We start from the raw sequence: 25,947 nt of genomic DNA, 5'->3' as shown, positions 1-25,947 counted from the left end.
CTAAAAAATTGTCAATCATTAAATACAATTTCTATGCGGTATTATTTAGTGAAACGTGTTTGATGCATGCCTATTTAAAATAAAACATGAAAAATTGAGAATACATGTAAAATCACTATAGGCCCTATTCCAACAAAAAGTCCTAAAAGTGCTCCTGCGGTACATGTTTTGTACATTCGTGTAGATTTGCCAATTTCAAGAATTCACTAGAGTTTACAGAAGCAGACCTGGAAACCGTGTTCCTAACAAACGCGTGTGATTTCCATGTTCGAAGGAGCAAATATATATGTGTAAATGCGCAATTGCAAATGAACTTTGCCTTCATCCTCTTTTATACCACTCTGGAAAAAAGGTTTACTCTTGTGCTCATCAGGGGCAAAGTTCCAACCTTTTCCAGTGTTGGAAGAGATTGGAGAGGAGTTGCTAAATACCCAGAGTGCGGAAACTCACTAGGTATCCCTGCCCTGAAACTAACACTTTCCACCTATTTACAACCCCTGCATATAAATCGGCAGAAAGGCGGCAAAATCAGACCCTTGCTACATTCCAAACTGTGATAAAAGGCCTAACATCTACTATCAAATAAACTATTGTCAGAGCTATAACATAATAAGAATGCTCCCATAATTAGTCACCTTATTGCATGACACCAAGAGACAAGTGGATTTTTTTTTTACAGGACAAGTAGACTTCTGAGGCATCCACCCTTAAGACAAGTAAATATATAATAAAATTCCACACCTCTGATAAATAAGAAATAGGTACAGCATGTGAGATGCACTGTAGATGAGTCCTGATGGATATAAAAGAGTGAGTATAGCAGAGGCTGCTGACTTTGTTTCCTCCAAAGGGCCATATTATGTTCCTCAGCTGCAGTCTGTGTTTGGTATATTGAACACTATTATATGATACAGAACAAGAGAGTGTGATAAACTTTAATAGCCAGATTCACAAAACGTTTTCTATGAGCATCCGTGTTTTACTCCAGAAATAAATGCGAGCTACACCTGTCTATCCTTACCTGATTCACAAAACACATTTTAGGTGTAAGTGCTGCTTAGGCGTAACATACTTATAAACCTCTAGGAGTAAGAAATGCTTTATCACAGTTTTCTTGAGTAAGCATGTCTTATTCCAGGAAGAAACTCACAGGAAATGCTTTGGGAAGCAGGCCTGGGTATGCAGGTGTAGCCCACATCTAAGACAGGAATAAGATATATCTACTCCTAGAAAAAGCTTTGTGAATAGAGTCCTTAGACTCTCTCAATACATTTACCTTAAGGGAGATGAGGAAGTACACGATTTAATGAAATTGACTCTGGGATTCATTTTTGTGGTGTCCCTGCTAAAGTTGCATGGAAAGAGACAAATTAAAGAGAAAGAGATGTGCCTTTATTGCTTTTTATTGATTTAGTTTGGAATTTTCATTTGTAATTGGGTTGCTGTCTTTAGTTTTCTGTTTTGTAATTTCACTGGGGAGTTGTGAGACTTTTTAGGTCACACATAAGACAGCACATGTGATGTCACTTGCAAGAACGTTTGTTTTCTATACAGTGGGCTTTGAGCCTACCCATTAATTACCATTACATACCATTGTTAGGTTGCATTGTCACTCATTTTCTTACTTCTTATTGGTCAGATGCTATAGATCTTTTTCGTCTTTGTGTGTCCCTTCCCTGAGGCATGAACCCATTACTTGGGTCCTTCCACCGCTTAATTTTTTAGACACTACTTTTTACTTGTCTTGGTTTTTTGAGCAGTAATACTGCATTTCCCCCCACCCCCTATAGCACCTTGAGACCCTCCCGGGTGTGTAGCGCGCTTAATAAATTTTTTGATTGATTGATTGATTGATTACTTATGTTTAGGCACTCTACCAGAGTGTGTCTTTTTCAGCTGGCTCCCTCTTGTACTTCTCTCCCTCTGTCATTCCCAGCTGGAGACAGAGCCAGGGAAAGTGCCATTTTAACATAGTGCTCTCAGTTGTCTCTGAATATGATAGATACCCCAGAGGAAAAGTGAATACATTCGGTCTTGTCTTTCTTTCAGCACCCTCTTTGTTACGGGCCTTTTCTGTAATGTTGTGTTGTTTTTGTACCAAACTAACGTCAATGCAAATATCGAAAAAAAAATCCGTGTACAGGTGCCCTTCTTTATGTTCCTTTTAAACTAACACTGTTTGTAGGCAGGGTGCTTCAGGGAAGCAGTACATGCAGTTGCCTGTATCAAAAGCCACTGGCTGATGCTCTCGCTTTTATGCTAGCCATATAAACCTGTGGAAACCGGGCTTTGAACCTTTTTCTGAACTTTTACTTCCTTTTTCAGAGGGTAGGCATTTATTCCCTCAAAATGTTATGTCCTTACAGAAATTAAGGAACTTATGTTGTTTTTGCTAACTGCTAGGAGTTATAAGGATAACGACATAAAAGAGTGACAACTGGGGAAGGAGATCATTCTATGTTAACATATATTGTGCATGTCATTTACTCCATGCAACAATGTGTACGGTCTGCCAGGCAGTGTGCAGCACATGTCCTGAAGAAAACGGTCTGCGTTGAGTTGTTTTTCCCCCGATCTGGCTGCCTGAGCTGAAACTGAATGATAAATGGCAACTCAACCATTCATCCTTAATTGAAAACTATGCAAAATGCAACATGTGCTGCCTCCTCGCAGTTCACAGGTTGACTATAGGAACAATGGCATCTCCGTTGTCCATGGGAACGCTGTGTCCGGTGCCAGTTAAGTAGTTAAGCAGTTAAGCAGATATTTGAGACAGCATGCAACACTTTATTAGCAGTGGTGGCTGGTGACTGAAAGCAGTGGTGGGGCACAAATACAAGACAGAATTGCACCTTATGAGTGAGCCTCACTAACCACTTATTTCCATTCACTGACTCACCCACTGCCTTTGGTCGCCTACCCATTTACTCATCCACATTGTCATCCACTGCCATTCACACAACTCTTATACACAGACACCCACATTTTCTCGGCCACTCAGTCAAGCCCTGCAAACACTTATTCAAACAAACACTCTTTGTTTCACCCATCGAGTATCCAGCAGTTTCAGTGATAAAAGGTACACGTTTATTTGAGCTGCAGATTACATGTTTAATATGACATATCACGTCATTAGTCTGCAAAAGAAATAAAATGAGCATAACTAGCCATGATAAATTACTGGAACCATTACTGCCTTTGAGAGAGGAAATCACCTACAGAGGTAGTGAAGGGAGAGAAGAGCTGAGAGAACAGATTTTTTTCTTATTGTCTGTAAAAAAGATAGAGCTCCAACTTACTTGTGTGCAGGGTTGTCTTGAGGTCTTCAGGTCACACTCCTGTCTCCCAGAGAGCCCTGGATGGAGTTATTTATTGTATTCATTCAATTTCTCTGCCACAGACTGCTTGTAATGCAGGAAAAGGGGATTTTCTTTGCGCAATGCCACATTCTTTTAATAAAATGTGACCTCTGGTGCGTAGACCCTTCTGATCACACCCCACCATTTGAGTAAATAGGAAAGGGTGGATAATAATATCGGAGTGAAGTTTTCAGAAACCCGGGCTGAACAAAAAACGCTGCAGGCTGTTTACTATCAGGGCTTCTGGTGGAGGAGGAGATAAGCCAGGGACGTCACTGCGTTCTGAAAACATTTAAGGGCTTTGCGTGGGCAAGTCCTGTCAGCCCTACTGTGCAGCTTTCAGCCACATACTGACGCAGACGCAGTGGGGCTTTTCAAAGTGCACAACTTTCACTCGGAAAACGTTGTGTATAAAGTGTTTTACTTTCACCATGTAATTAAATATATGCTTCACTAGAGAGGCCAGAAAAGGCTGGGGGTGCAGCCCCTTAGCCCTTGAACACCGGCCACCCCTGTTTATTAGTATAGGTTCTTTAAGGAATGCCCAAAATGATTACAAACACCGTGACTACATTTTGAGTGATATGTTAGGAAACATTTTTAACCATCACACATATTCTCAGCTGTAGACATGTTCAGCCAAGAGATAGGATAGATAGCATAGAGTGCATAGAGCGGAGTGGTGAAACGTTGTACTTTGTGGAGTGCTGTAGAGTGGCATTGAGTGATGTAGAGTGGAATAGAGTGGAGTAGAGTGATGTGGAGTTGCTTGGACTGGTGCAGAGTACGGTGGCATAGAATAGAGTGGCGTAGAGTTAAAAACGTGGGGTGGCGTAGAGGGGAGTGGAGTAGAGTGGAGCAGAGTGTCTTAGAGTAGTGTGGCCTAGAATGGCATGGAGTAGAATGGAGTGGTGCAGAGTGGTATAGGTTGGAGTGGAACAGAGTGATGTAGAGTAGAGTGGCAAGAGTACAGTGGCATAGAGTAGTGTCATGGAGTACAGTAGCATGGAGTACAGTAGTGTGGAGTAGCATGGTGTATAGTCTTATAGTGTGGAGTGGCATAGAGTGAAGTAGAGTGGCAAAGAGTGGAGTGGTGTACACTGGGGTGACATGTAATAGGGTGGTGTAGAGTACAGTGGTGTAGAGTAGAGTGGCATAGAGTTGTGTAGAGTAGAGTGACATGGATAGAGTGGCATGGAGTGCTGTGGAGTGGAGTAGAGTGGGGTAGAGAAAACATGGGGTGGAGTGGCGTAAAATAGAAAAGGAGTGGGGGAGTGGCATGAATAGGGTGGTGTAGAGTAGAGTGGTGTAGATTAGCATGCCATAGAGTAGCTTAGAGCAGTGTAGAGTGGAGTGGCAGGGATAGAGTGGCATGGAGTAGAGTAATACAGATTAGAGTGGCATAGAGTGGAGTGGCATAGATTGGCATTGAGGTGTGGAATGGAGTTGCATAGGGTAGAGTGGTGTAGAGTAGAGTGTTGTGGAGTGGTGTAGGTTAGAGGGGCATAGAGAGGAGTGGCATAGAATAAAGTTGCTCAGAATAGAGTGGCATAGATAAAGCGTGTGGAATATAGTGTCATAGAGTGAGGTGGCATACAGTAGGGCACACAGTAGGGTGGACTGGAGCAGAGTGGTGTGGTGCAGAGTGGAGTGGCATAGAGTGGGGTAGAATAGAGTGGCAGAGAGTAGAGTGGAGTGTCATGGGGTACAGTGAAGTGGCGTAAAGTACAGTGGTGGTGAGTGGCATAGAGTAGAGTGGTGTGGAGTGGAGTGGTATGAAGTGGAGTGGAGTTGAATGGCTTGGATTGGCATAGAGTGGAGTGGCATAGAGTGGCATGGATTGGCATGGAGTAAAGTACAGTGGCATAAAGCAGACTGGCATAGAGTGGAGTGGAATAGGATGGTGTGGAGGAGAGTGGCAAGGCATAGAATGGCCTCGAGTAGAGTGGAGTGGCACAGAGTAGAATGGTGTAGAGTAGAATGGTGTAGAGTAGAGAGGAGTGGAATAGAGTAGAGTACCGTAGAGTACAGTAGAGAGGGCTGTAATGACGTACAGTGGAGTGGCATATAGAGGAATTGAGTGGCATACAGGAGATTGGCATAGAGTGGAGTAGCATAGAGTAGAGAAGCTTTAAGAGGAGTGTAGTTGCATAGAGTACAATGGCATAGAGTGAAGTGGTGTAGAGTAGAGAGTGAAGTGGTGTAGAGTAGAGAGGAGTGGTGTAGAGTAGAGTGGTGTAGAGTAGAGTGGCATAGAGTGGAGTGGTGTAGGGTAGAGTGGCATTCCAACCATCACCTTGATAATTTTTAGGTAGAAATGGACAGCATCTTAATTTCTGCAAGAATGTTTTTTTCAGCTAAACTGAGTGCAGCTGGTGTCTTCTTTCTAGGGTTACCAACCATAAGTGAGAAACATCTTTGACAATTATAACTTTAAATATGTACCCTGAAGCGTTAAACCCTTTGATCTGCTGCTGTTTGCCATGGTCCAGATTCATTAACCACCTGATCTGCAGCAAAGTTAGAATATCGCTTTAAATAAGGGATAATTTTCCCTATCACAATCTTTGAGAGGAAAGAGTAGGTAGCATGCGAGATGCAACACATGGTAGTTATATTACTACATTGTCAGTCTACCTTGTCCCAGCCTTTTAACACTGAGGTGATCCATCTTGTGGCAGCACTCTCCTATACCAGCATATCCTCTCTCCATCTCTGACTCTACAAATGTGAAGCCATGATGTCGTCCCACAGATTAAGTTATCTATCCATTGTTCTGAAGAGGTCATCTGCCCATGAAGAAGGTCCACTATACCTGCTGGAAGAAGAGCAGATAATGCAACCCTATTTCAACTAGAATTCCCCTTTCCAAAATTCTGAGTCCTTGTTTCTGACTTTCTGCTCGGATCAGCAGTCAGTGACGCTAAGCCTTTCGATCAAAAAAAGTGCCACATCTGCTTTATGTATTTGAGCACCCGCATCTCCTTCAGTTGATTCAGGGTTGCTCCACAAAGGAAATGGTGGCTTGTGGGCATATATCTGTGCAATGTCGATAGCTGACATCTGTAAGACTGCGACCTGGGCTTCTCTTTCCCCTTCATGAGGCATTACTGGCAGAGGATGGGCTGATCAGATGGTGCAGTTTTGGCATGGCGCTACTAAACTTAGGGCCTGATTTAGAGTTGGGCGGATGGGATAACTCCATCACAAACATGACAGATATCCATCCGTCATACTACGATCCATTGTGTCTTATGGACATCATAATATGGCAGACGGAAAATCCGACATATTTGTGATGGAGTAACCTGAAACTCTAAATCAGGCGCTTAGTTACTATGGGATGCTAGCATTTGTTATGTCTCACTCCCCACATACTTAATGCATGTAGCAATTATAATTTCTCTGTCAATGTCACCTCTATAGCTTCTTCATATCCTAAGTAATACAGGACTAGGGAAAGGAATAATGATGATGTGGTAATGCTCTGAGTTCTTACTGAAAATCTTTATCTCACAGATTCTTCTTTGTCAGTCAGTCCTGTAGCACTCCGCTTCACTCCACCATGTTCCATGCTTTGTCCAAATGGAATTACTGTATGGGTAGAGGTACAGGAGATGACAGGGATGGGTTGGGTTATATATCCCCTTCTTATGTTCTGAGGAGCTTAGTGTGATCTATAGTGAAACAGTAGAGAGTTCTGTCACTAGGTCATTCATTTCAATGTTAAAGGACTGTGTGTAGGAAGAAGGGAATCTCGGTAAATGAAGGTCATCGGTAAGTCATGGAGACATTCTGAATGACTAACGGGAAGGCACTGTGAATTTATGAGCTATGTCACTGTTTGATACAGGATCTGAGGCTTGTCGGTGCCTACACTTAGGGCATCCTCAGTTAGAGTATGCCAGCCCATTTAGGGTAATTCCACAATTCTGGTAACCACCCCAAGGCAACCCTTAAACGTGATAGTACTGCTTATTTAGATTTAAATGCTGAATACTTTCTGGAATCGTTGTTTCAGCAAGTTCTGTTCTATATTAAGAGGTGCACATTAGCACCTGCTTTTTGCTGGTGGGTACAGACTTCGATTTCCCGGGCACTGAAATGTGATTTACACATGTATTGATGAAGTAACGCCACTTTTCTAGAACTACAAAAATGTGTTACATTTGCGTAAATCCACTCTATACACATTTAATATGACTTCGTGTACGCTGCCAACAACCGCCGTATGATGACCAGAGAGCCACAAAGTCTGACTACATGGGGAAGTAACAATGCCATCAGCTGTGACCACTAGAAAGAGAAGAGCAATAAACACAACAGCCAGCTCCAACATTCACTCTTCACTTCAGAAAGCCTTGCGGAAAAGAAACCAATCTGCGTCAGGCCTCGAGTATTTTTTTGTACGACATTCAAGGCACCACCCTTTTCCTGATGACCTTCAAGTGAACATTAAACTGCCGGAAACACTTATTTTGAATCCTGTTTCCTGAGCAAAACATGATAGTAGCACCATATGAAATAAAATACTGTTGTGTTGTGAACCAATCGGATTAAATAAAACAAATCTCTCTACATAGCTGAGAAGATTTATGCTACTTTTCATTAGGAAACACGCTGCAGTGAGTTTAACTGTTTGTGGTACTCGCCAGATAGAGCAAGTCCAGTCCAGGAAGACACATTTCTGGAACAGATTTGTCCCAAATACTTTATTTCTGAGATTGCACCGAGAAGGCAGGCACATTTCACAGCGACGTATGTGTCTTTCCACCTACAGCCACTCAGTTTTAGGCCAACGTAAGTTTCCATTCTAAACCCTTAGGTTTTTCTTTCCCAACTATAACTAAGGTAAAGAGTCACAGAATGCAAAGGGTTGTTATTCTTGGTAATGGTTTAGGAACTTACGCCGACTAGAAAACTATGAATGCAAGTTGAATCATTAAAATTGGTTGTATTTCAGAGTAATCATCCCTGCCAAGTACCACACATCAGGCGTTAGTCTAACGCATTTCAGTGTGGTGGTCCGCATCACTGCACTGAAAGGCAAAATCAAGCATTATAGCGCCTCTCAGCTGTCAGGCCAGAGTGCTGCTATCATGCAACAAAAGCTGTAGTGCCAGTGCGTGGTGTGCGCTGCTCCCAGAAGGCTTAGGGGCTGCTGGCTCTTCTGGTTGCTAGCTACTAGTGTGCTACAATGTAACACACACAACACCACGTGGCATAGAATGTCAGCATGTCTCCATAGTAGCCAATGGTTGGCTGTTATGGAGACAGTGTGAGTGTGAGTTTGTCAGACTCACATTAATAGGCTGGTGTTGGTCTGTTCTACTGCCAACGGCGCGAGCCTCGGCATTTCAAGGTAATTGCTTGCCTCTGCCTGCAGTGTGTGTGGGCTATGGGCAATTGCAGCTGAGAGCATACCCCTCGCACCATGACAACCTGTATGGATCCCCGTAAAGCTCACCCAACGTCACCCCTATAGCTTAAAGTCATTGTGAGCTTCCTGCTGGTAACCTTTGAGGCCACTGCTTTTACTGTGGCGGTATGATCCAACGGACCACCGGATCACCTACTCTGACCCAACCCCACCAGTGCCGGTGGCGAGGCTGCAGGAGTGTGCAAGCCCAGCCAAAGAGCACTGTCTCATCAGTGAGTCCACAGTGAGGCAGTTATATGCTACGAGAATGTGCAGCGCTGGCATTGCTGTGCTGCAGGCCTCAGTCTCCTCCAGTCATAGCAGGTCAGCCACGGGGAGCCCACATGAATGTTGCCGCAAGCGGAGCCACATCTCAGAGAAGTAAGTGCCTGAACTTGGTATAATCATCTGTTGCACTTTGTGAAATCTGCTTTTTTGCTGGCGCGCAGTCACGATATCAGTCATGATCTTCTAAGCTCGGTCTGCCTGACCGACTGTCATGACCACACACCAGCATACCGAGAACTGCATTCATGGAGTCTATGTCTCCTCACATCTGAGCTCACTAATGCGTTAGGCTATTTGTATGTTTTCCCACGTCTTCATTGCTCCATTTTGCTTGCAAGAAAGAGTCACTCATACTTGTTGAAATGTCACTCATAATTTCACAGAAATTATGAAAATGTCACACATAGCAATCTGAAGCCTTGGCAGATACGAGCATATTGAGTTCACAATGTTGATCTGCAAAAAGTATTGACTTTAGAAGTTCAAGCACCAACATACATATCATGTATGTAAATGGTAGTTTTATAGCACAAACCTAGCCAAAATAATGGTAGTCAATATTTTGTAGGTCGGCCCATGTGAATAATGTTCTCTTCCTGCAGTACACTCTAAAACCCCAAAGCCTTATATTTGACTCAATGCCTCATTGCCATCTCAACCTCTAAAAGTTACTATATGAAGAGAATCAGGCTAGCATTACTTTGTTTTATCAGCCTTTGTGTATTTTTTGTTGGTCTGGTGCCTTGTTCTGCAGTTTGTAGGTGACATTCCTCGCAGTTGTGGGGTTTATCAGAATATATTGGTTGTATTAATTGTGAAAAGGCATCATTATGCAATGATGGATCTGCTCAAAGCTGTGTTTAGTGGTGATTTTTTTTGTTTAAAGGAATGACCATTGTGATGGCCGGGGTGGAGTCATTAAGGTATGTTTTTGTATATGAATGAGGGCACTATAGGACCCTAGCCCCTACTGCAATTCATAAGGGTGAAGGGCTGTCCAATGTCCAGCCAAATTCTCTTTCTGTTAATTGTGCCAATGAGATAAAGCCAAACAGAACGGTTCTATGCAGAGTTCAAGGAAGGTGATGGTGAAAAGAAAAGGAAGGTGGGAATCCAGGGAAAAGAAGTACAGGCTGGCACCACAAAGATGAGTTGCACATTTTCTTGACTGTACTATTGATATTTATTGAAACAACCAAGTTACTGAATGGCTTTACAAGTTATACTTCCTCTATAGTGGCCAGAGTTGCATCAGGAGTGTAACACCTGAAAGTTGACAATAGTCGCTCAGCGGATGACAAGAATGCTTTAAGTATGCCTTTGGTGAGCAGAGGCACAGTCTTACCTATCTCCATCTATAACTTGTATTAACGCATGTTTGCAAGTATGAGCAGGCACCTAACTCTACATTTCACGTCTGACTAGAGGACGACATACTGAAAAGAATCCTACCTGCACTCTGCAGCTGTTAAATGACGCGTAGGCATCAAAGCCGGGCTTCCAGGACAGCAGAATTCCATGTGCAGAGATGTTCACTGCCTTCACAACGGTCGGTGGAGAGGGAATCCCTTAGGAACATAAAACAGTAAAGACAGTATTACTTTAAGCATCACAAATAAGTTGCATATTATATGAAATACCTTTTGAGTACAGCATCCACTATGGGCCTGCAGAACATATTTCACTGATATAGTGGAGCCCATATGCTGGTGATCAATACATCAATTTACATGCTGACAGGCACAAAAACAGTACCTTCACCTGATGATTTCACAACTCACTTTTGAGGAGATTGGGCTGAAGGGAAGTTAAGAGGAGAGGAAGGAAAGACTGTGCAAGGTTATAATGGAGGGGAGAAATGAAGGGAAAGATGATGCAGATGAATTGAAAATGTTTGGAAAGCGGCTCGGAGTTAGTGACAGAATAGGTGGTTTTACATTGCTCCTGATTTGACAGTGTTCAAACCGTAGGTTAAGTTAATTTATTTCTTGGGCCGGGTCCAAAACTCTTAGGCCCTGATTTATACTTTTTTTTGTGCAGCATTTCTGTCATTTTTTGACACAAAAGCGGCACAATACAATTGTATTTTGTAATATTGCGCCAATTCTGCGTTAAAGAAAAAAGGCAGTAATGCAGCGCAAAAAAAGTATAAATCAGGGTCTAAGTGTATTTATCCTGGACACAGCTCACACAGCATAATTCTCATATTGATCATAGGATGAATACCAACAACTAATCAAGCCTGGCTCTCTGATAGGAACCTAGATGGTTTCACCCCAAAGCATGCAGAGAATGAAAAAATCCTTAGAGTCACACTTGACAAAAGCCTCATGCTTTCTGAAACACCAAGACAGCATGGTACCAGCTCTCCCACCAGCAGAAAGATAAACTCTTCCTTCCAGAAGTGGATTTGAGAACAACAATGCACATCTTGGTCCTCTATCACTTGAATGGAAGGGAGGCTCCACTCAGTGGTTTCCTCGCAAACACTTTGGCACCTCTGAAAGGTATCCTACATACAGTACCATGCCTTATCATGGTGTGTGAAGACAACCTCATCTCTCCAAACACAAAGTTGCTGAATCACTTATAAGGCCATCACAAACAACATCTACTGTTTTTGCCAAGAAAAAAATATCTCTGGCAAACAACCCCAAACTAGGACATCGAAGACATTGCCAAGCTGGAGACGAAAAAGTGTGAGACAAAAAAAAACACAGACCTTCTCAGTTTACATAGATAGGATCTGGAACACTATCCTGAATGATATTTGAGTGACTCCAGCTCTTCTGAGAATCAGAAAACAACTGAAAACTCATCTCTTCAAGGACCACTACCCGACTTTACACTACAATTACATCTTGTCAGCCTCTTGCACATGATTATTTGGTTCCCTGACCTCCTATCATTAGTCAGCATCCCATTATTTCCCCTTTAGGTTTATGCTGTAGAAGTACCATCACATACATACATAGCGCTGAGCATTTGTGGTATGCACCTTAAGTCATTCAATTTGGTAGAACACTCTATGATTTATATAAAATTGTACCAATTCAAGATGGTGACCGGAACCACTTACTGGCTTAAAGCAGTCTGAGAAATTAAGTCACAAAGAAACCAGTATAAAATCCTGGGCAATCAAGTGAATCCTTACTAAGCGGAGGTGATGACCATTTTCGAGTCATGGATGGGGGAGATTATGTATCAATTTAAGAAAGTTGTGGGTAGGGGTTCACAAGCTAAAAATAGGTTTAGTATTGGGATATGACGGGCCTGAAATATGGCAAACTGAGCACACAAGAAGTACATTAGAGAATACATTTGTAAACCTTGAAGAAGTTTGTAGATTAATGGGAGATTAATGTTCAAGGAAAGTAATTTATGAGGTGGTGTGTGCAACACCTAATCTGGATGTAAAATTGATAAAACTTTTGTTTTGGTTTGACATGTAAGGCACATGAGTTTACCTACTTTAAGGGGGTTTGGGTCAGTCTCCCTAAGCTTATGGCTTTTGTTTTGCACTAAAAACTTTAGTTATTGGTTTGAGACATTATCAATTACACCTTGGATCAGCTCACAAGAGTATTTGCACTCACTGTTTTTCAACTGGCTGTCTGTGTGTTTCCTTCTGCCTCCACTAAAATGCATAAGGGATGATTTTACATTTAAAATCAATTGATGAGAGGCCAGGTAACAATGGGGAGCAAGTGCTCACAAAATCATTAGTAAAAAGTACACTACAGATATAAAGCAGACCTTTTTCACAGCATCTGTTTTTCAGATGTGTTTGTGCCCTAGTAGAAAACGTTGGACATTTGCATGGCATTTGCACTCCTGACCTGCACGCTATACAAATGGCAAACCTGCTAGTGTTGCCAATATTTGTTAAAGTAGGAAGGGATCCAGGAAAGAGCATGAAGCGTACCCCAAACACTGCCATAATCAGCTAATTAACGTAAACGAACCATGATCACACATTGTCAGCATAGCCAAACCTGGCTTACCTCAAAGGAGTAGAAGTGAATAAATATTGGCTAAGAGTTTGTAGACAAAGACCAATATCAGCAAAGCATGTAACTATTTTACATTGGAGATCTGATGAGCAAAAAAACAAGTGCCCAACAAAAGGTATGCTCCTCAGAGAAGGATTAGTAAGAGATTGGTAAGGATGTTTCCACCTTGACTGTGTTAGATATTGCCATGAAACAGTAAAAATAGAAGCACAAGATGAAAAGGCCAGTTGCGAAGTACAAACCAACAGTGGAGTGAGAATGGAGACTATTACTGATTCTTTTTGGGGAAAGTTCTGAGGAAGGTTAAAGAGTTTTTACAGCAACTGGGAAAAGACTGCAAAATATATTTAGATTTTAGAAACTGTGCAAGGTTACAAGGAGCAGCTTTTAGAAGAACCAGTCCAGGAGAAGGAACTGGGGAAGGTAGTTTTGTAGGAAGGGCAACAGAAGTTGGAAGATTTGCAAATTTTGGGCAAAGAGGTCATTGTAATAGTAGATAATCGTTAGATGTATGTTAGTACAAATTTTGGTGGAGAAGAAACACAAGACATGATGACAGGTAATCAAAGTGAAAAAACGGAATGGTCTTCTGGTCTAACAGCCCTTTCAGGTGAAGAGAATGCATCTTGCATTGCAGAAAGCAGATTAGACAGCAAGCCCTCCCTCACCTTTAAACAATGCAGTGACTGGCAGTAGTGACACCAAAGTGATAGTCCAGAGCCAGAGGGCTTTTTAGAGAGTGGCTATAAGCACTTCCTAGCAAAAGGACTGTCCAATGTCTTCTGGGATCTCTTGCCTTAATCAAGTGTGGAGTTTCTGATAGTGGGAGGATTGAGGGGGACGGGGTGTGTGTCTCTGTGTTTTGCATGACTTAGTGAATTAATTAAATGCACTGGAACCCTATGATGTGCAGAAGATGGTGGCTTTTTCTTTGGGGAGGCTGGCTTTGTCCAAGTTGGACATACAGACTTGTATATACTTCTATCTAGATCCCCTCTTAAAAATCAATTTTGCATGGTGCGTGAAAAGGGCATCAGCGTGATCTTTTGTTCAGAGTAATTTCCTACTTCCTAAGTGAAACCGACCCATAACCCACTTTCTGTGTTGTTTTTTCCCAAAATCATCTTTATTTTCATGTTCATGTATGCTTATAGTCTCAATTCTTCATGGCTATGTTTTGTACAGCTTAAATAACATGTACTAAACAAATAACAACATTCTGAAATAGTTTTCTATGTGATAGTGTCTTGGTAGTTTTCTCTTGGTAGTGTTGCCCCTTAAAATGTGTCTCCTCTAATATGTCAGCTATATGATGTGTTAAATGGTAGAGGTCCGTGCTAGTGAGGGTTAATACCAGCTACCTAAACAGGCCAGGATATGTGCGTGGTTTTGGTTGTCCACAGCTCTTTTGGTCTGTGTGGATCGGATGCGTCTAATGCATCAGTTCTCCTTTGTGAGTGCTGATTATGGGGAGAGGACTGCAATTGCTCATGTCTTGTCTTACTTAAACTTGAACTATAAACTAAATTAAGCATCTCTGTGGGGACCTTACGTGTTAGGGGTGTGTGGTTAGGAGGGAGGCACACAATTTGTGATTGTGTGTCTCATGGTAGTTATTGATATTGTGGGGTTATTTTGATGAGGTGTCGAAATGGGCACAGCCCGACCTCTCTCATCATTGCTATTACATGCGTGGGGAAAGGAGGAGATGCGTATACATGCTTAAGGCTTCGGCCAAACACCCTCCAATTTAGGTGTTTACTGAGTCATGACTGTCTCCTTCACTTTCATCATTTATTGTGTCCCGCTCCCCCTGTGTCAGCAGCTCTGGTGGGGTGTCCCAACTATCCAGTACCTCTAGCCATAGCTCAGCCATTGACCACCGCCTAATGCCCCTCGTATCTTCCTGGCGCAGGATTCTTCCTTCCTCCCCAGCCCACGTGGAGACCTATTTTGCCCATGTCTCAACTAATATCCCAGATGGGTACTTCCAAGGCATTGCTATCTTGTGTTGCTGCTTGTTTCCTGTAAGAAAGTGCCCATTTTTGACATGGTTGCCCCCACTTTCTGCCTGGTACATGATGCAATTTTGACTGAAAGTGCACTGAGTTCCTGCTACCCAGGTCCCCAGTGCCAGATCTCTTTCCTTTAAATTGCACAATACCTTTGGTCCCGCTGTAAGTCCTTAGTAAGGGGTACGCTTGGTACCTAGAGAATGGGTACCGAAGAGGGTCCCCAAGGGCTGCAGCACATATTGTGCCACCAGTAGCGGCTACCGCCAATCAAGGGTGGTGAGGGGGTACTGTTAGGGGTGGGGTTAAAAATAATTTTAAAAATGTACCTGCTGCCTCCGATCCCAGCCGCCTCCGTTGTTCCTCTCTTCCCGGCAGTCAAAGGGGCACAGGCTCCTAATCAAGATGCTGCTGTCATGCTATACCATGCATGAGAGCGACACCGGGATTGGCCTAAGCTGGCTGGTTTGATGCTCGCTCAGGCACAGGGAGCTTGTACCATTTCTCCAACCTGGCTGTGCAACACTGGGGTTGGAGAAATGTAAGTGTGCATGTCGGTTTGGCTGCCCTAAGAAGGCCGGCCAAACCGACATGCGCACTTTACAGTCCCCACAACTCCTCCTCCCTGTGGCTTGGCCCCGCCCCACCCCTGACTTGCGTGGCTCAGTCAGGCAGTGACAAATAAAATTTGTCACTGCCTGACTGAGCAGGGGGCGATACTCCTCTGATATTAAGGAGAAGCCACCCCTGTGTGCCACCCTCAGGGACCCCTCACTTAGTACATGCAGACTGCCATTGCAGACCGTGTGTCTTGGTGCAGCTATAATTAAAAACACGACATGGCACACTGCTGGTGTGCAATGTCCCCTAACACTGTTTGCAATATATGTAAGTCACCCCTACAGCAGGCCTTACAGCCCTAAGGCAGGATGCATTATATTGCATGTGAGGACATATCTGCATGAGCAGATATGCCCCTGCCATGTCTTTTTCAAACTTAGTCATAATGAGGGGACAGGAAGGCCATTTTAAGTACATGTGCGGGACACTGGTTACTACAAGTTCCCCACCTACATGATGGCTTCACTAAAACTAGGGATTTTTGTTATCAAACATCTCATATTAGTAAGCCCTTACTGTTGCCAGTGATGGATTTATTAATACATGCACCCAGTGGGCACCTTAGAGGTGCATCTTGAAGACCTACCAACTACCTATGTGGTCTGATTAGTTTTAGCCAGCCTGCAACTGCCAGACACGATTCTAGCCCACTAGGGTGAGAGCTTTTGTTATCAGGCAACCGGAGAGAAAGCCTGCTCTGGGCGAGGTGTTTACACACCCCACCCAACAAGATGACCTGTAAATCTACATTCCAGAGCAAGGGGCTTCAAAAAAGCCTACCGCCCTTTGTAGGCAGATCTGGCTTCACTCAAAGGAGAGATGTTGACCCCCCTCGTCCCAGGGCCCATTTGGCACCTGGACAGGTGGGTATTCTAGTATTCAGAGAGGGGTGTTCACCCCTCAGGTCAGTGCCACTCCTAGGGTGAGCTACCTCATGTGGACACAACATTTACAAATCTGCCATATTGGTGGTTGCAGATTTAGGAACTCTGGGATAGGGTTATGCCCACTTCCCACAGGAAGTGGCCATATAGGGGATGTAGTGATCCCAGGGGTCAGTAGCCCATTGGCTACTACCCTATACTCAATGAAACACTCATAAATTCAGTAGCTAGAGGAGGCCCTGGCACCAGGAAATCAGATCCATACTGACCTGAAGAAGAGGACACCCAAGAGATGCAAAAGGCAAGAACTGAAGATCCGTGACGGACTCAGGGCCAACCCTGCCAGTCTGCATGTGGACTTTGACAATTGAGAGAAAGACATGTCATCCTCCAGTTGCTGAAACTTCCAAAAGCCCAGAAAGACTGCCAGCCTTCACCCCAGCACAAATAACTCTAGTGGAGTAGCAGAGCTGCTCCTCTGCATCCTTGCAGGCACCTAAGAACAACTGAAGAGGACTCCAGACCACCAAAATGCTGCCGGACAGCACCACTGCATCTGAGCCTCCCAGCCCATGTTGAAGCGGGCTAATGGTGCCGACCTGGGCCCTAGTCTCTCCAGAGATGGAGTCCATCATGGGTTTCCCCACTGTGACCTGCACTGCAACGCATTGGGATCTCTTTGTGCAGGGCCCCCCTCAATTGCGACCACCTCTGTTGACGACAACTTCAATGGTCCACTGTACCTCTCCCTAGACTGAGGAAAAGAGGACCACTAGTGTCTCTATATCACTCAGGCTTGTGAGACTTGAGCACACTTTTGGTTCACCAGGGCTGGTCCCCCAGTCTACGGCTGCAGCCTGATCTGTGGCCCCCCTCCCTCCATCGCCACAGCCACCGGTGCTGGACACTAGACAATCCAAGAACTCTCTGCACCCGGATGCTGCAGACTGAGGAGAAGAGAAAGACTGGTGTCCCTACATCCCCGAGCATTGCAAGACCTGAGCCTATTCGATGGCTCAGCCAAACTGTAATCCTAGTCCTAACCTGCAGCCTCTTTTCAACTGGACTAATCCCCACTAACATTAGGCACCCAATGCTGTATTACACCTCTCCACCCACCCCCCCTACTGCTGATCAGTGTGTGAGTGTGACCTGCTGGTATGGTCCTGACCCTTGCCCAATGCCTACCTTACATCCAGGAGATTGGTTCCGTAAGTCGCTGTATTATACCTGAGTGGAGTACTTGTTCTCTCCATAGGATAACATTGCAGCTTCTGAAAAATGCACTGCCTCGACTTTTGAAACCTGAAAGTATTTTTTTCTTGCAAAACGTACTTACATGATCGTATTGATTCTGGTGCCTAAACATATATAAAGTTACTTGTTATTTTTGTAAATTGATGTGGATCTCGTTATTGAAATGTGGCTCATGTATTGACTGTGTGTGTATTTGTGGATATCTAACACTCCTCTCTGATAGGCCTAAGGCTGCTGGATCACATTAGCCTCTAAAAAGGCACCTTGGGATTGCTAGAGCAAGCCCCTGTCCACTATTAAGGGCACCCTGGACTCTTTGCGCAATATATCTCATTTTGATGTATGAAATAAAGACCCAAAGAGCCAGCTTCCTACATTTACAAAGCAACAGAAACAGACGTAGACCTCAGTAAGAACCGCAATGACAAACATGTTAATTAAGACACAAAGGCCAGCATTGTGCGTTCATTCCTTTAATGCCACTCCTTCAGCAGCAGCTTCAAAGCAACCGAACTACATAGTAATGAAACGTAAGACTAGGGGGTCTCCCTTCTGTGCATAACAGTCCAGCACCCCGCCGTTCTTTCTCCTCGTGACTTCTGCCACTACAGTAGATATACTGCTCTGACTTCATCCGAACTGATCTTTCTCCCTTTCCACCTGAGCACTGGCCCTATAACCACTAAAAATAAACATTCTAAACTAATTGTTAAGCAAACATTAGCATGTTTCCTCAAATTAGGTCATTGACTTCATACTTTAGCCAAAATAACTCTTAAGCTCCCTGTCTAGTTTTCAGTTTTTCACTCGCCATATTGCCCCTAATAGGTTTTAAACGTTCACTGATTGTTTCAATTTTAAACTTTGCCATAGGCACAACAGCCCCCTGCATTACAGTTTGCACCCATCTCACGAATTAACCTGTGAATGATACTGAATAAGGCTTTACCTATAAAATAAACTGATGGCCCACACCTGCCGTTTTAAACTTAAACTAGCTCCTCACACACGCAGCTTACACTCCCTCACGCAACTCAGCGCACACAATTTGAGGTCTTCCACAGACTCAGGATAATAAGTTGATTTGGCATCATTTTTGTCCTCCAAATTTCAAAGTAACTCCATAAGGATAATAATACAGGTTACACTGAAAGCAGAAATTCTGCTAAAAGAAACTAAGCATATCAGTGAAGCCAATTCCCAGCTTATGTCCCTTAAACTCAAATACTGATTCACCTGCTATGACTCACACAATCTGAACATCAACATCCTTTCCCTTTCATCAGTGCGCAAACCAAGGTATTTCTGTCAGTCTAGTACCACCTGCTGACATGTAGCAATGCACCGTTTTGTAACTCTATGCTTTCTTGCACATCTGTGAAAAAAATATTGCCACCTTTAACACAGAATCCCTGATGATATCCAAACACTTCTGACAAAGGGGTACAGGTCCCATTCAAACCAAGGCTTTCAAGAATTCAAGAAAAGGATCGTGAATAGCCAGCCATGCTGAATCGTCACATATTATCACCAATCCCATAGGCGCAACTAGGCCCCGGGCAGTATTTTACGTACGCGCTGCATTGGTGCTGAGTCATATCATGATAGCCTCTGAACGGACATGTGGAGATTGGATACTGGCGTATTTTATATTGTTTTACTGGTTGGTGACCACAGTATATTTGAAGCCTCAAACTATGAACTCTCTATCGAAGAAGATCCAATGTATCTCAGAAATCAGATTTTAGAGTGTGCATGATTATGTATGACTGAGTAATATAGAATAAGGTGCTTTCTTCTTGGTGAATCTATTTGATGAATTATATTTTTAAGCATATGTTTGATTTTCTTAATTAAAAGGAGTTTTATATTGAAACATAACTTAGCATTCAGTAGGAACCAACGCATTTACTGACATTATTATAGATTATAATTCAAGCATGGCAACACTTTTTGTAGGTTGTTTATGAGATCGAATCCTAATCCCGGAGTCTGAACAGCCGTCTTCAGAGTCCTTGAACAAGGAAAGATTGCAGGCTCACATGCCTTCACACCATCCACTACGAGAATGGCATTTGTTCCCATAAATCAGGAATGGTCTACAGCATAGAGAGTCAGTATCGTTTAGGACTGAGTAACATGTACAGTTGGGCATGAGGAATAACACATGGACACCAGTTGTCTTCCTGATTCCTATACCCAATCTGTGAGAAAGCAAGGTTACTAGTAAGGCTTGCAGTAATGGAATACACCGTTGAACTATCTCCTTTGTGTGCAATGTACATCCACATAAGTACCTCCCAAAGAAAGGGGTTCTCACACTGAATCTTTGTGTATCTAGTCCTTTAGGGAGCAACAATAGCTATGCAGTTACTGAACATCTAGAACGTCTTGGCTCTTATAAAGAGCTGGCCAGAAATAATCCGGGCATAGCTTAAGGGTTGTGTTTGGGGTGTGACACCCCCCAAATAAAAGCTTTCTTGGCTTGGCAGTTGGATCTAGCTCCCAGAGTCCGGTCTGCTATATCTGTGTTGTTTTTTTCTTGTTGTCCTGATGGTCCTGATTTCACTCAGAGGTTTTAACTTGTTCATTTTTTGTATCAGGAACTTAAATATATTTAGAACTGGTTTACCACCAAAGTAGCAAATCTGCACCCATGGAAGTACTGCTTGACAGGATGCTATTTTACTACTTTTTGGAATTCACAGACATTGGCAATAGTAGTCTTGGAAAGCTGCACCTTTCTCAGGTTTCCAGACATAATACTGGCAATAAAACAGCCAAAAGTATATGGGACGAATGCTTCCAATAGCTTAACCACTGGCAATCCCTTGGGATGATATTCTGAACCATTTTTTTTTTATGTGTGCCACATTAGTCATAGGGCCTGATTTATGGTTGGTAGATGGAGTGGAGGCAGACAGGGTGGCAGAGCACCTTAGGTCAGGCAACCTGCCTTTACTCCCCTCACTAAATTTAGAGATGTCAACCGTCCCCTTGGACATCCCTATACAGAAACGTTTGATGGGCTGCTCCATCAAACATGACAGCGGTGGTCAGACTTTTGCAAAGTTTTTTATTTTTCAGAAATAAACTACCAAAAAACTAATTACCCCCAAGACATGGCAGCCAGAATATACCTGTGGTGAGGGACAGTAAAAAGAGCCATCCAACTGTGTACTAAAAGCGCAGCTGGATGGCTTACCTCTGACTGTGCCCATTTCACTGGGCTGTCGGAGGAAATTTTACTCTGGCGGGGTAAATTTTACTCCATCAGCATAAAACTTGCTGTCTGCATGAGTCAAAATTGAGGGGATGGACCTTGAATTTGGTGGACATGGCACTCTGTTGCAGTTGAAAAGGCCCACCTAATGCAAAATTCAAATGAGCACCAACCCTGCTCCTTATTTGAACAGTCCATCCCTAACCTCAGTCATCTCATCCACCCTGTTGCCCACTGCATTTTAGTTGGGAAATTTGAAATTCATGCTGCTCCCCTCTCCATGGATCTCACTGTCTAAGCTACACCCCTGGAAATATTGTTCATGCTGAAAAGTCCTATTTTTGGCTCAAATGGGACTTACAAGTTTTGTTATATTGCTGGGATGGACACATGCAGTACACAAAACAACATGCTTCAATGGCTGAATGTTGCCACCATCGATCAGTTAGGTGCAAGAATTCCAGATGCAACTTTTTCAAGAACAGCAACAACTAGACTTGTTTTCATTAAATGCAAAGTATGCATAGGAGAAGCAAGGTCAGTGATACTTTGCACGCCTCCATCAAATTCAATTAATTTGAGAGAGGTGTGGCCAAGCAGATACGTGACATGACAAATGACAAAGTCTGTTTGCAGCTAAAGACACTTTCATTATTGCAAACAAATTATTAGATACACTTTTCTTCGAAGTTTCTCAAAACATTGGAAAATAAGGTCCAGGGAACAGAGTGTGGAAAGTGAGAGTTTTTATTAACAGAAGAGGTGTGCGACTTCATGCTTATTATGCATGCAGTGCAAAGCCAAACATGCTGTTTGACATGGATGTGGTCAGTGCTTGAAATGGAAAAATAGAAGTGCAGGTTCGCTGTATCAGAGTACCTGCTTGTTTCTGAGAAGTGCCGGTACTCTCCAATTAAAAGTATTACGTTTATCTTGAGAAGTGCAGGTACTCTCCCTCCCAAAATAAAAAAGTGCCAGTACTCAGTACCGGACAGTACCGGCCCATTTAAAGCACTGAATCCGGTTATATCATCGGCCTTATGGGCGATCCGCCCTTTTTACCCATTTTCAGACCCACCGCTCCTCGCTGCTTATCTGTTTGCCTTGTGTTACCTTTTTCTATGCCATCAGTAGGTGTGGCCTTGGCATATACCTTGACATCACATAAAACACTTCACTGGCACGTAAAACGTCTTGCAGTTGCACACCTTTAGCCTCAAAACAAATACCTCCACTTGGCTGCACTAAAAACAGGGCAATCACTCACCAATAGTTTCTAGCTGTGGATTTCAGGTGAAGCTCTACTGCATTCTGGTCAATGTGACCTATCTATAGCAAGGTTGCAGTTCTTCCAGTTAACGAAAGCTTGGCAACTATTCATTTCTTCCTATGTTTCATTTTCGTAGCTTGATAACTATTCCTTCTTTCCAATTTTTCACTTTCGTAGCCGAACATACGTTTCCCTTTTCAAGAACTCTTCGGTGGAGCATAGTAAGTACTGAGTGAAAAATGTATTTGCAGCTTAATATTCAAAGATCAGTGCCTTCTTAACTGCTCCCCAAACAGCCACTGGCCACGAGAACTATTTTACACAAAAAAACATAAAAACCTCCGTTCAGCTGTTTGGACAGTAGAATAGAAATGGATAGCTATCAAGCTAACAAATTAAATACTGAACATGCTGTTTGATGATGACTGCTGCAGTCACGTTTGCCCCAGTTCACTGTGTCTTTACATTGGCACTGGTACCTTGTTCTACAAGACTGTCAGTTTCACCTCCTTTATTGCAACTTGACACATCAGCTTTAGTAGCAGTACTTTTCTGTGCCTGCGTCACATACAAACAGTTCATTAAAATAAATAGGCTGCCTTCCTTGTCTCGACCCATGATGTATTTTACCCTTAAGTGACAACTTCACCCGAAGCATGCACACCAAATGAGACTCTAAACATAACATCTTCTAAAAATCTCGCCTAAAAACACTCTCACATTTAAGTTAATGGAGCTACTCCCTACCTCCTTTTATTCCTCTTTTCGAATTCAGAAACAAATACAGATCTCAATATACTTTAAAAGGCCTGGGTCAGAAAACTGGAAAAAATATAGAATTGCAGTCAGTGCTGATTTCTACCCATGCTGGAGATTGTTAAAAAAGGGTCGGTTTTTCCAAACCTCTTTTGTGGGTCGAGCATAGCAGCGTGCAAGCTGCTTTCCCGATGTGTTGGTATGTATCTGGGCTTTAAACAACGCCCACCTCACGCCCATCACTACCACTGTTCGTGGGCTTGCCCTTCAAAAATCCTTTGACGACATTGGTAAATGCCTTACGTTTGTGCCTCCTTGGGAAGATTTTGTTACCACCTTGGCTATCGCCCCTGTTGCATGGCTAATTACACTTTTGCCGATAAGTTTGACTGCAAGCAAACTTCTTTTTTCCTTTTGTGTGTCTCTTCACGCTGATGCTCATGGCGGCCGTGGCGCTGTGAATCGGCTCGCTTATGTAAAACTGTTTTACTTTTCATTTTTTTATTTATGTGGCAAGAAAAGTCCGGTTAGGAGTTAACGTTAATGGCTTTAACGCAAGCAAATGCGAGACCCGTTGCATTGCAAATGCTTGTTCTGGATGAGGTAGAACCAGACCAGATTTTCTGGTAATTCTGGTCCTGGGTAGCATACAATGCTAACCCCACATAGAAGTTCCCATTTCCCAGCAGGTGGAAAATGTATGCGTTAAACAATTCCATGTGGTTTTACGACTGGGAAAATCGGTTAAAACAGTAATCCTACATTCCAGTAGGTTTAACTTGCAATTGCATGTTACTGAGAACGATTTACAGCACTGTAAAAGTAAAATCACGTTCAATTTCATCATGCCCTCAGTACTGTGCAACTCTTAATTAGTCCCATTGAATGAGCCTTTCCTACTTAATATGGGCACCTTGGTTTTTCACAGCTTTGTTTTCATACAAGATATTCAAGCTAAAGAAACAATTATTTATGAAAACTATGGGCCTGATTAGGACCTTGGAGATTACTCCGTCCCAAATGTGACGATATCCCATCGGCCGTGTTACAAGTTCCATAGGATACAATGGAACTTGTAATAGGGTAGGCATGATATCCGTCTCATTTAGGATGGAGTAATCCCCTCCGCCAAGGTCATAATCAGGCCCTCTGTCATTTGAAACAATTCTGCCAACAAACAAAAAAATCATTTTTTTGCTGAAACTGCAACATAAATGTGTCCCACTTTTGCAAAAGTCAAGAGGAGAATGCAGTTCTGAGCGGTGGTAGCAAGTACTTTAATTTCATAGAATTAGTTATGAGAACACCGACATAGAAAACAATTACGAAAGTATACATAACACCTTGCCAAAAATATTCACCATAGAATTGGTTCCACTTTTGTAAATCCATGAGGAACATATCATTATCAGCAGCGGAAGCAAAGTATGAGGAATATATCATTGTCAGCAGCAGAAGCAACATTTTTACTTCATAGCATTATTCATGAAAACAATGGCACTTGAAACAATTCTGAAAATGGAAAATACACAGTTTGAAAAAAAAAATATGCCATAAGAGAAACGTGTCGTATTTTCACAACCATCGAGGGGGCATCTGAATGTGAGCTCTGGACACACAGCATTTCATTTTAAGACAAGTACAAAATTACAAGTCAAACTGTAAATAAGGCCAAAAAAAAACTTAAGCAGAAGATAGAAAGCGTATGGATGGCTGTTGCAGATAACCATATATGGAAGTTATAGCTATTACAATTCTGTCATGTGAATACCACAGCAAGCAGCTAAAATGCTCACAGATGGTGCATGCTGTGATGCAGCAATGAAACCTTGTGCTCACCGTTCTTCCTTTGATAGATCTTTTTAGGATGCCTGACTGGTAAAGGAGAGAGTTCAATTCCACAATTCAATTTGCAGTGCAATTCATTGAGTCACACATTAAGGACCAAGAAACAGTAAATAAAATTAAATGAGTTGTATGCAAATTAAGGGCCAAATTAATGTAAATGAATCTCAAAAACATACTGTAGAACCAAGGGTTAACCAAAGCATCAGATAAGGTTAAATCACAATAGCATAAGACATACAAGGATTTCAGTTGAAGGAATACAAAAGATAAGAAATAGAATCTGATGATCGGTGTACAAATCTTGATCCTCTTGTCTATGCATGAATGAATCTAGTATAGTATAAATTAATACAGAACTAAGGTAAAGTCAGGAAACTCTAGTTAATTCTGGGGAAATAGGAAGGTGTCCGCATAGTGGAGACCCCAGTAGCAGTTCTCCAATAGAGGTATTGTATAGTATAAAATCACACAATGAGAGTAAGGCAGAGACGTCTGTACCCCTCAGAGTCCAAGGAAAATCTGCTCTGCCAACAAACAGTGTGAATACCAATGAAGCCCACAGAACCATTGAGAATTCCACGTCTTCAGCACCAGTAGTTTTCCGTCTTCCCGTAGTTGAAATTGGCAATTCCATTTGATTCCACCATCCCACAGTCTGAACATCAGGACAAGCTTGAGGGTCTTCCTGCTTCTGATACAACATGGACAGGAGTCCTTTCTTCTTAGCTCATTAGCGCCTCTCGTCCTTGTCAAAGTATCCTCCCATATCTCACTATCTCTAATACACAATATGCCCTTCACTAACTGTAGATTACCATGAGTGCACCTGCAATGAAAAGAACATTGCAGAACAAACAAAACTACGACTACGACATTGGCAGTTGGACCAGCCAACCACCAAAGCCACAGGGAGGAGGCCACCATCAAGCCGGCGGCCTCCCCTGTCCTATTACGATGTTTCCACCAGGCTGATTGGCGGAAATATCGTATTATGACG

At 42.9% G+C, this 25,947-nt stretch overlaps 1 protein-coding gene across 2 annotated transcripts in view; it reads right to left on the bottom strand.

Moving 5' to 3' along the window:
* MERTK (MER proto-oncogene, tyrosine kinase) overlaps positions 1–25,947 on the bottom strand; it is a 413,075-nt gene that overhangs the window by 183,526 nt on the left and 203,602 nt on the right. For both annotated transcript variants that reach the window (XM_069235075.1, XM_069235076.1), the window contains exon 6: positions 10,519–10,634. In XM_069235075.1, coding sequence (XP_069091176.1) covers positions 10,519–10,634 — 116 coding nt within the window. The remainder of the gene's footprint in view (positions 1–10,518; positions 10,635–25,947) is intronic.

The sequence above is a fragment of the Pleurodeles waltl genome, chromosome 5 (genome assembly GCF_031143425.1).
Source record: "Pleurodeles waltl isolate 20211129_DDA chromosome 5, aPleWal1.hap1.20221129, whole genome shotgun sequence".
Lineage (NCBI taxonomy): Eukaryota > Metazoa > Chordata > Amphibia > Caudata > Salamandridae > Pleurodeles > Pleurodeles waltl.
Note: the sequence above shows the minus strand (reverse complement) of the source record. Positions and strands in the feature narration are given on the sequence as shown.